This window comes from Leuciscus leuciscus (assembly GCF_965113295.1).
Source record: "Leuciscus leuciscus genome assembly, chromosome: 8".
NCBI classification, from domain to species: domain Eukaryota; kingdom Metazoa; phylum Chordata; class Actinopteri; order Cypriniformes; family Leuciscidae; genus Leuciscus; species Leuciscus leuciscus.
In genome coordinates this window covers 557,561-568,866 of record NC_138732.1, presented here as the reverse complement: position 1 = coordinate 568,866, position 11,306 = coordinate 557,561, and the positions used below count along the sequence as shown (strand labels likewise).

Below are 11,306 nucleotides of genomic sequence, written 5' to 3'. Positions count from 1 at the left end.
GACTGTCAACTGGCTCTCGAACTTCGCTGTGGGACTCCTGTTCCCCTTCATACAGGTGAGACTCCTGTTCCCCTTCATACAGGAGAGACTCCTGTTCCCCTCCTGTTTCCCTTCATACAGGTGAGACTCCTGTTCCCCTCCTGTTCCCCTTCATGCAGTTGAGACTCCTGTTCCCCTCCTGTTCCCCTTCATACGGGTGAGACTCCTGTTCCCCTCCTGTTCCCCTTCATACAGTTGAGACTCCTGTTCCCCTCCTGTTCCCCTTCATACAGGTGAGACTCCTGTTCCCCTTCTGTTCCCCTTCATACAGGTGAGACTCCTGTTCCCCTCCTGTTCCCCTTCATACAGGTGTGACTCCTGTTCCCCTCCTGTTCCCCTTCATACAGGTGTGACTCCTGTTCCCCTCCTGTTCCCCTTCATACAGGAGAGACTCCTGTTCCCCTCCTGTTCCCCTTCATACAGGTGTGACTCCTGTTCCCCTCCTGTTCCCCTTCATACAGGAGAGACTCCTGTTCCCCTCCTGTTCCCCTTCATACAGGTGAGACTCCTGTTCCCCTCCTGTTCCCCTTCATACAGTTGAGACTCCTGTTCCCCTCCTGTTCCCCTTCATACAGGTGAGACTCCTGTTCCCCTTCTGTTCCCCTTCATACAGGTGAGACTCCTGTTCCCCTCCTGTTCCCCTTCATACAGGTGTGACTCCTGTTCCCCTCCTGTTCCCCTTCATTCAGGTGTGACTCCTGTTCCCCTCCTGTTCCCCTTCATACAGGAGAGACTCCTGTTCCCCTCCTGTTCCCCTTCATACAGGTGAGACTCCTGTTCCCCTCCTGTTCCCCTTCATACAGGTGAGACTCCTTTTCCCCTTCATACAGTTGAGACTCCTGTTCCCCTTCATACAGGTGAGACTCCTTTTCCCCTTCATACAGGTGAGACTCCTGTTCCCTCTCTGTTCCCCTCCTGTTCCCCTTCATACAGGTGAGACTCCTTTTCCCCTTCATACAGGTGAGACTCCTGTTCCCCTTCTGTTCCCCTTCATACAGGTGAGACTCCTGTTCCCCTCCTGTTCCCCTTCATACAGGTGAGACTCCTGTTCCCCTTCTGTTCCCCTTCATACAGGTGAGACTCCTGTTCCCCTCCTGTTCCCTTTCATACAGGTGAGACTCCTGTTCCCCCCCCCTGTTCCCCTTCATACAGGTGAGACTCCTGTTCCCCTCCTGTTCCCCTTCATACAGGTGAGACTCCTGTTCCTCTCCTGTTCCCCTTCATACAGTTGAGACTCCTGTTCCCCTCCTGTTCCCCTTCATACAGGTGGGACTCCTGTTCCCCTCCTGTTCCCCTTCATACAGGTGGGACTCCTGTTCACATAAATAAATACATAGTATTTGATATTAGAATTACCGTGTCCCAAATCTTAGTATGTTGAAATGAGTATTCCAAAGATATGGTCTTGTTTCCGGGTGGAATCCGAAGTGCAGATCTAACGGCATTGCGCTTTGGACGAGGATTCAATTAGAACTACAAACATGAATAAAAAGTGTTAAAAAACTACAAACATGATTTTTTTTTTAAACTACAAACATGGCAGATGTGCAAGACCAGTGGTTAAGTAGAGGTTTAAATAAAGGTGTTTGAGTGATTAATAATCAGTTTCTAACCTGACGAAAATATATTTATTTGATGTGATCCATATTATATTTCATCTGTAACATCATTGAGCTTTTATAGAGATACATTTGGTCATTAACTTTTAAATGCATCATTATGCAAACACACAAGGGGCCCTATTTTAACCCTCTGAGGTCTGAGCTGTTTTCTGGGCCTGGAGGTGTTCTGACATGCTCTGACATTTGTGTTTTTTTCTGTTACTAGTGACATTTTCATGGCTAAAGTCTAATTACACTGTATTCAGCACAAACTTCGCTACAATAATATATCAGCAGTATGTATGTAAAAGTTTGTAGTTTTGAGATAATGACATTTATGCGTGGTTTGTGAAAATACAAAAAAAAATGTCACTGAAATAAGGCCATGAAACCCATACTGATTATTTCTTCACAAGACTTTTGAAAATTGTATGACGTAGCCTAGAATATTTGCTCCAAAACTATGTGAAAATCACCCTGACTGCTCATTCAGATAAGACAATATATTGATTTAAAATTTCTAAGACGTGTTATGTGTGACAAAGCCATATTCGAAGAGGCGTGATCATCTCATGAATATGTAAGCTTTTAACACCTGAGAAAGACAAAGACACTCCCCTAACTGCCCTATTAGGAGCGATCAGGCCCTGTCATTCAGAGCAACCTTGCACAAAGAATGAGGAGATTTAAAAAAGAATGGCTTTTAGATTGTTTGGATTTATTTACAACACAACACAATCCAAAAATACAAATGACAAAAGAGCACATTGAAAACAATGATCCAAAGACAGAGACCTTTGTGCCATTCCTAAAAACATTGTACATACCATTTCCAAGGTGTTTGATTTTCACTTTACCATGTTCATGTACAGAGACTCATGTGAATGTTGAAGTCAGCAGGACTCAGTTGCATCTGGTCCCTGAAAGAAAAGAAAAAAGTGAACATACTGGTATCAAGAGAAACTAGGCCTGCACGATTTTGGGAATACATTTGAGATTTTTCTGGTTAAAATTGCTTTTTAAAATTCACAGAATACACACACACACACACACAAATGTTTCCAACAATATATAATATAAAGAACACCATATTTGTTGTGCCTTGTAGGCATAAGCTATGTGCAGTACTGCATAAAATAATTTTATTTTACAAAGCAGCCTATAAATCTTCCAAAAGATTTCAGTAACAATGCTAGAGAAAAATATATTGATTATCTTATGTTACTTCAAATGTTTCCATTCGTTATGATGATATGAAATGAGATAATAGTAAAAACATAAAGCCTAATGTTTGGTGCATTTTTCCTTTCAAACGCAATCGCGCTCCAAAATATGATACATTCAAACCCACAGCGCGCTCCAAAATATGATACATTCAAACGCCATCGCGCTCCAAAATATTAAACATTATGGTTATACATATCTATGTTTGAGCAGATATCCACAAACAGTATTTAACAGTAAACACGGGTCTAAATAGTATAATATTCACCATATATCTAGCAACAGTTCAACTGCAATGTGAAGTTTATGCAACAATACCATAAACTAATAAGTAAGAATTTCTTACCTTACATCTTTCTTGTCTTCAAATCGCGTTCTTCTTCTTCTGATGTAAATCCAATGTAAGCTCACAGCGCGTCTTCCAAACTCGACGAAAAGCAGAGACTTGTGAAGTGTTTTGGTGTTTTGTGTTTGAGGTAACGAGGGCGTTCGCGTTCCATGTGGAGATTTGCATGTGAATCTCTTTTGCGCGAGTGGGCGTGGCCGAATTAAAAGTAATTAGCAAGCGTTTGAGATACTGGACATCCTGTTGGTTTTATACAAATTACTTAAACAGAGAATATTTGTTTGCAGTTTGAATCCGATCATTTAAAAGTACACACTTAAATGTGTATAAAGGTGTATGGCTCATAAATGTGTGAGAAGGATTCGCTGAGTTTTGTTTCAGTTTATAGACGTGCTCAAGAAAAAAAAGTTCACCGCGACGGAGAGGCAGAACGCACACCCTGTTTATTTTCTTTATTTTACAAAAGCACAATGTTTTGATTTGATTGTAAGTGGACACATACAAAAGTAGAAATATCACAGATTCTTTTTTTATATTTCTTTTTTCTGTATAACCATAAATGACGGAGTAATTTAAGTTTATTGTACTACAATGTGAAGAAAATCCAGCAAAACGCGGGGGCGCGTTTTCCGACCTCAGAGGGTTAATCATCTGAAACACAAGTATCAAGCGCGAAACGCAAGTAACTTTGTGGGCGGGTCTCGGCGCTGTTGCTATTATACCGGCGGGATAAATGACTCTTGCGCCCGACGCAAATCTAAAATGTGTTGGTCTGAAGTAGCTTCATTACTCATTGGTGTGGTTTGGGCGTAACGTGAAATAAACCAATCAGAGCGACATCTCACATTCCCTTTAAGAGCAGGCGCGCTTGTTCCATGGCGGATTACTATTATAACGGCGGACTTGCCAGACGCACGCCAGGAGCGGTTCACAGCCGAGGAGACCGACGTTCTCGTCAGGGCCCTAAAACACAGAGAAGTGACATTGGGGATGGAGAAACACACACAAATTAGCTTCGGTTAAACAGGTGTATTATAATTTGGGTAAATGTGTAAGCTAGATTTATGCCTATTTTTCACATCTTCATAGACACAAGATGTTCCCTCGTGTGTTAATATTTTTCCTTGTAATAATGTATGGTTTTCTAAAAATGAGAACTGCTGTGTCTGTGTGTAGATGAGATAAGCAAAGTGTATGTGCGTTGTGTACACGCTACATTGATTATGGCCAAGCATGCGCCCTTAAAATAGCATCTGAATAACATGCGCAACGCGCCACTGACTTTAGACTAGGTTTCTCCTGGTCAGTGGCGGAATTGTTTTCTAAAACTGCAAAATAGCACCAGGGAACGTTTGCGCCGGAACATGCCTCCTCTTCTCGCTGAACCGCCCCGGTAGTTCATTCCCTAATTTACCGACGTGCGTCTGTGGAGGGAAAAGTCCGCTGTGCGCGGGTGCAAAATAGGAATGACACATGCGTTGTGTACAAAGTCTATTGCGCTGGGTGCGAGATAGGGCCTAAGGAGAGTCTGCGCATTAAAAAGACCCACGACTGCAGATCAACACATCACTCCCATACGGCTGGAAATTCTTCTGATACGCACTCAAAAGCATGTCATTTTTCTCCGTAAAACCAGCACTTTTAGGGCATAGTACAAGTAGGCGAATTGGGGCGCAGCATCACACAAACAATAAACACAAACAATAAACTATAATTATATTCAGCTTTAATAGTAGTAAACCATTTTGAAAGCAAACAGTGAATTTCAGATTGTCAGGGAAACAATCGCTGTTCTTACTCAGTACATTCATCTGTGTGTGTGTGTGTGTGTGTGTGTGTGTGTGTGTGTGTGTGTGTGTGTGTGTGTGTGTGTGTGTGTGTGTGTGTGTGTGTGTGTGTGCTCCTGTAGGAGGCGCTGCAGACGTTTGCGTTCCTGCTGTTCGTGGTGGTCTGCGCCGCCGGTGCCGTTTACCTGCTCGTCATTCTGCCGGAGACCAAAAACAAGACCTTCGTGGAGATCAGCCAGAGTTTCTCCAAGATCAACGGAGTCGCGGATCAGGTCCATGAGGGAGAGATGCAGGACGTGCTGGAACTCACAGACGCCAACGGACTCAAGAGTGGAGGAGACGTGGAGATGGAGAGCTGCTTCTGATACACCTTCACCTGACGGATGAGCAGCTGCTTTATATGAGTGTGTGTGTGTGTGTGTGTGTGTGTGTGTGTGTGTGTGTGTGTGTGTGTGTGTGAGTGTGTGTGTGTGTGTGTGTGTGCGTTTGATTTATATTACATTGTGGGAACCAAATGTCCCCACAAGGATAGTAAAACCTGAGATCACCTCCATTGTGGGGACCAGCCAGCGGTCCCCATGAGGGGAATGGGTAAATAAACATACTAAATTATATTTTTTTGAAAATGTAAAAATGCAGAAAGTGTTCTGTGATGGGTAGGTTTAGGGGTAGGGTTAGTGTAAGGGGACAGAATATACAGTTTGTACTGTATAAAAACCATTAAGTCTATGGGGAGTCCCCACAAAGAGAGTGAACCAGATGTGTGTGTGTGTGTGTGTGTGTGTGTGTGTGTGTGTGTGTGTGTGTGTGTGTGTGTGTGTGTGTGTGTGTGTGTGTGTGTGTGTGTGTGTGTGTGTGTGTGTGTGTGTGTGTGAGTGAGACGTGGAGATGGAGAGCTACTTCTGACACACCTCCACATGACGGGCATTTACTTCTGTTAATGATGTTCAGCTCGTTTTTATGACTGAAGAGTTGGTTGTTTCTTCAACCATAGTGTTTTTGAGTCGGATGTCGGTTGTTTTGTGTGTGTGTGTGTGTGTGTGTGTGTGTGTGTGTGTGTGTGTGTGTGTGTGTGTGTGTGTGTGTGTGTGTGTGTGTGTGTGTGTGTGTGTGTGTTTAAAGCTCTCAGCGGCTCAGATAATGATGTTCAGCTGAATTCATCACAAAAACACCAGCCATGTAAAGAGAGACAGAACCTCAACAAAACACACACTGATTCTGTCGAGATCAGACTTTTAAACATGAAACGGACAGAAAAATATTGACCTTTTTCAGCGAGATTATGTTCACGATTCATTTTTATCTAAAACGTATGAATAAAGAACTGATGGTAATTTAACAACAATGTTCATCTTCTGAGAGGGAAAAACTTCCTCAGTGTTTCTGTCTCGTTTTCCAGCACAAATATCTAAACGTTCTTAAATCAAGATTAATTTACTGGAGATGAAGCATGACCGAAGATATTACGTCTCGGTTAATGAAAAATACATCAAAATAAAGTTCATGATTAAAACAAAAACAAAAATCTGCCAATGGGGTCAGAAAAATAAACTCGTTTTCCCTTTGATTTAAGTTTATTGATATATTTTATTATATATTATATTTTATATTTTTTTGCTTTAAACATAATATTTTTTACAGAAATGGATTTTGGTTTAAGACTGTTTAGATATTTGTGCTGGAAAACGAGATGGAAAACTGAGTAGGAAATAAATTTTTTGCTGTCTGTAATTGAAATCATCCTCATATAAAACCACACACACACACACACACACACACACACACACTGCGCCGTCTCCCTGCAGTAATTGTGTTTTTAATGGGATTCTGAGCTGGTGTTCAGCTGGACTTCATGAGAGCGTGTCGTAATGTGGTTCTGTCTGTCTGTCTGTCTGTCTGTCTGTCTGCCGGAGACACGGGCGAGAGCTTGATCACTGTCAGAACACAGCGTTTCAGAGCAAACCTTGAGCTGAGACTCACCTGGAGCTCGTCCCCCGGCCACATTCACATTCTGTACCCTCAACGCTGGCATGTAATGCAACAAGGCAAGTTTATTTATAAAGCACATCTCATACACTACGGCAATTCAAAGTGCTTTACAGAAAGGAATTAGAATAATCACAAAATAACAGCAAGGAAAATTAAAACAGTTATGAAAGAAATTAAAAGAGTGAAACGATGATGCATAGATAAACTTCTCATCTGGCAAAACAACTCCCAGTTTTACTCTGAGATTTTCCCATGGTGATTTCAAGGATCGCTAAAGTCTATAGATTTTACTAATAAACCGTTCAATCTCTGTGTAAAAATAAAATAATGATACTGCCATCTTTCTAAAGTTTATTTTGCCCCCTCCTGTAATTTGTCTCCAAATCTAAAAAATGAATTGTCATCTTGGAATTGAATGTCATTTTCAACATCCTCTACAAAATAGTGGACAACTCATAAATATTCATCTGTGCCATTAAATATGTTTGCCTTTCATCACTGTTTATGTTTGTGTTTCTTCAGAAAATATAAGGCTTGGAAGTTTCAAACCACCCGAGAACGCTAGTCTAGAGAGAGTCAAAGCAGATGATAAATGACACAGTCATCACAACTTTGTTATCGTACATAATACACTTTACTAACATTAAAGATAAAATGAATGACTATGACATGCTATGACAAGTTTTACATGGGACAATATGCACACTGAGCCGCCTTGTGCCTTCAGCTCAATTTGAGGAGTGATTTTTCTGCCCACTTTGAGGGTGTGTTAAATCTGACAGAAGCGCTTCATACTAGAGCTACTGCTCTCAAGAAGTCCACAATCTGGGCAGTTTTTACATTTCCGATCTTTTTCTATGGACCCTTGAACTTGGCATATTAGACAATACACCAAATCGCTTATTGCACCATCAGCCCAATTAGCACCTGTTATTCTCCATAGTCTTTGAAGATGTGTCAAATCTGACAGAAGGGCTTCATACTAGGGCTACTGCTCTAAAGAAAACCAAAATCTGGGCTAGTTTTATCTTACCAATCTTTTTTTATGGACCCTTAAACTCAGCACCTAGCAAGACCTTAGCAGAGATTGGTGCATTAAAAAATGTCGGTCCAGTCCCTCTGCTGTCAAGCCTTTATGTGCGCTTTAACACACCCTCTGTTGTGGCTGAGAAGCCGTGCCATGATGCAATAGGAGCCTTACTGTGTCCCATAAGCAAACTCGAAAGGAAAATAAAAAAAGGATTGGTACAGTTCTATAGTCTGAAGTGCTCAAAATGTGAATTTTGTGAAGCCCTTATATCCACTTTAATACCCCCTTAAAGGAGGCAGAGAACATTTGACTGCAAATGTTCTGATACACGGCTTATCATGTATTGTGTAATATGCAAAGTACAAGAGTCCATGAAGAGCGGTGCAGTGCAAACTGCCCAAAATGGGGATTTCATTAGAGCGGTCGGCCTAGTACACAGTGCTTATGTCCTCTCATGCAACCTTAAACTCAACATGTTGTTTACCATTTATTTATAATTACTTGCGAAATCTACTAGCAATTTCTGAGTGACAGTTATTTCAAAGTACACCAAATTGTAGACCAATTGCAAAAGTGACATAAGTCTAGGAATGTCCCCTGTATGGACGTAAACATGTATGTGTGCAGCTGTGCTTTAATGCCTCCATGACAGACCCTGTTTATCCTGACTGACAGAGAGCACGAGCACTCAGAGATAATGACAGCAGTTCTAGACCCTGGCAGAGAGTGTGTGCGTGACATTGAGGCGCCGCTGCTGATTGGACGAGCCGCTCACAGGTGATTGGATGTTTGTAGGTCGAGGCCGAGGATCAGTCTTGTGTTTCTGTGCTTTCATGGATATGATTATAGAGAGACGCCAAACTCTCTCGAGAGACGTTAGAGACTGATGATCATTCATCTGGAGCGAGAGGATGACGAATGCCCACATTCACAGTCAAATCACATGAGAAACATCAAAATGTGGAGAAAATTACTCTTCATTACTCTGGGTGGACGGATGAAGTTCTGCCCACTCAAACAATAGTTTTCCATTCATTTCATTAGTGTTGTAAAAGGTTTATATAAACTGGTTTTAATTTGCTTTGTAACGATGAGCGAAAGCTGCTGTTTCTCTTCATGGACTTCAAACCCTTTCTCTCATCTCATATTTTTGGTCCATTTATACAACGTGTCAGTGGGTCCAATCCGATGTTCTTCAAAATAACTTCTGAAGTAACTAACTGAAGAAAGAACGTTTGGCTAAACAACCATTTTTATGATCTTTGAACTTCAAAAAATCATTTTCTTTAGTATTTTTGTTTTTTAATTTTAAATCAAGATACATTTACCGGAGAAGCAAAATGACTGCAGACATTAAGTCTTGTTTAATGAAAAAAATCATCAAAATGAAGTGAGTTTGTGTTTGAAACGAGAACGAAAATCTGCATTGGAAAACCGATGCAGAAGAAATAGACTTAAAACAAGATTTCACATCTTATGTAATTTTGCTGATTTGAGAATGTTTAGATATTTGAACTGGAAAACAGAAACACTGAGGAAAAACATCAATGTTTACATTGTTCTTCAAATTAAAAACGTAAATTCATTTCCTGCCTTAAATATGAAATATGATCAAATTGGCCGTGCAAATTATTTTAAATCATTTAAAAAATCTTAGTTGAATCTCGTATAATTTAAAAAATGCTGAATTCTTTTGATGAGTTTCAGTAATGGAAAAACTACTGGTCATGTCATTTACAGTGTACACAAACATCTGTAAGGTATTTATCATTTTCTTACACAAACATCTGTATGGTATTAATATAATTTTCTTACACAAACATCTGTATGGTGATTCTAACATTTTCTTACACAAACATCTGTATAGTATTTATATCATTTTCTAACACAAACATCTGTATAGTATTTATATCATTTTCTAACACAAACATCTGTATGGTATTTATCATTTTCTTACACAAACAACTGTATAGTATTTATATCATTTTCTAACACAAACATCTGTATGGTATTTATCATTTTCTTACACAAACATCTGTATGGTATTTATCATTTTCTAACACAAACATCTGTATGGTGATTCTATCATTTTCTAACACAAACATCTGTATGGTGATTCTATCATTTTCTTACACAAACATCTGTATGGTGATTCTATCATTTTCTTACACAAACATCTGTATGGTATTAATATAATTTTCTTACACAAACATCTGTAAGGTATTTATCATTTTCTTACACAAACATCTGTATGGTGATTCTAACATTTTCTTACACAAACTTCTGTATAGTATTTATATCATTTTCTAACACAAACATCTGTATAGTATTTATATCATTTTCTAACACAAACATCTGTATGGTATTTATCATTTTCTTACACAAACATCTGTATAGTATTTATATCATTTTCTAACACAAACATCTGTATGGTATTTATCATTTTCTTACACAAACAACTGTATAGTATTTATATCATTTTCTAACACAAACATCTGTATGGTATTTATCATTTTCTTACACAAACATCTGTATGGTGATTCTATCATTTTCTTACACAAACATCTGTATGGTGATTCTATCATTTTCTTACACAAACATCTGTATGGTATTAATATCATTTTCTTACACAAACATCTGTATGGTATTAATATCATTTTCTTACACAAACATCTGTATAGTATTTATATCATTTTCTAACACAAACATCTGAATAGTATTTATATCATTTTCTAACACAAACATCTGTATGGTATTTATCATTTTCTTACACAAACATCTGTATGGTATTTATCATTTTCTTACACAAACATCTGTATGGTGATTCTATCATTTTCTTACACAAACATCTGTATGGTGATTCTATCATTTTCTTACACAAACATCTGTATGGTGATTCTATCATTTTCTAACACAAACATCTGTATGGTGATTCTATCATTTTCTTACACAAACATCTGTATGGTGATTCTATCATTTTCTTACACAAACATCTGTATGGTGATTCTATCATTTTCTCACACAAACATCTGTATGGTGATTCTATCATTTTCTCACACAAACATCTGTATGGTGATTCTATCATTTTCTTACACAAACATCTGTATGGTGATTCTAACATTTTCTAACACAAACATCTGTATGGTGATTCTATCATTTTCTTACACATACATCTGTATGGTGATTCTAACATTTTCTAACACAAACATCTGTATGGTGATTCTAACATTTTCTAACACAAACATCTGTATGGTGATTCTATCATTTTCTTACACATACATCTGTATGGT

At 39.1% G+C, this 11,306-nt stretch overlaps 1 protein-coding gene across 5 annotated transcripts in view; it reads left to right on the top strand.

The window, feature by feature from the left end:
- slc2a9l2 (solute carrier family 2 member 9, like 2) overlaps positions 1–11,306 on the top strand; it is a 177,799-nt gene that overhangs the window by 52,411 nt on the left and 114,082 nt on the right. For 3 of the 5 annotated variants that reach the window (XM_082177032.1, XM_082177030.1, XM_082177031.1), the window contains exons 12-13: positions 1–55; positions 5,120–7,481. The exon at positions 1–55 is cut by the window's left edge and continues 73 nt beyond it. In XM_082177032.1, the coding sequence (XP_082033158.1) occupies positions 1–55; positions 5,120–5,362 (298 nt within the window). In that variant the 3' untranslated portion in view covers positions 5,363–7,481. Of the gene's footprint in view, positions 56–5,119; positions 7,482–11,306 lie in introns of those variants that run through there. The other 2 variants (XR_014207956.1, XM_082177033.1) reach the window with 2 other exon arrangements.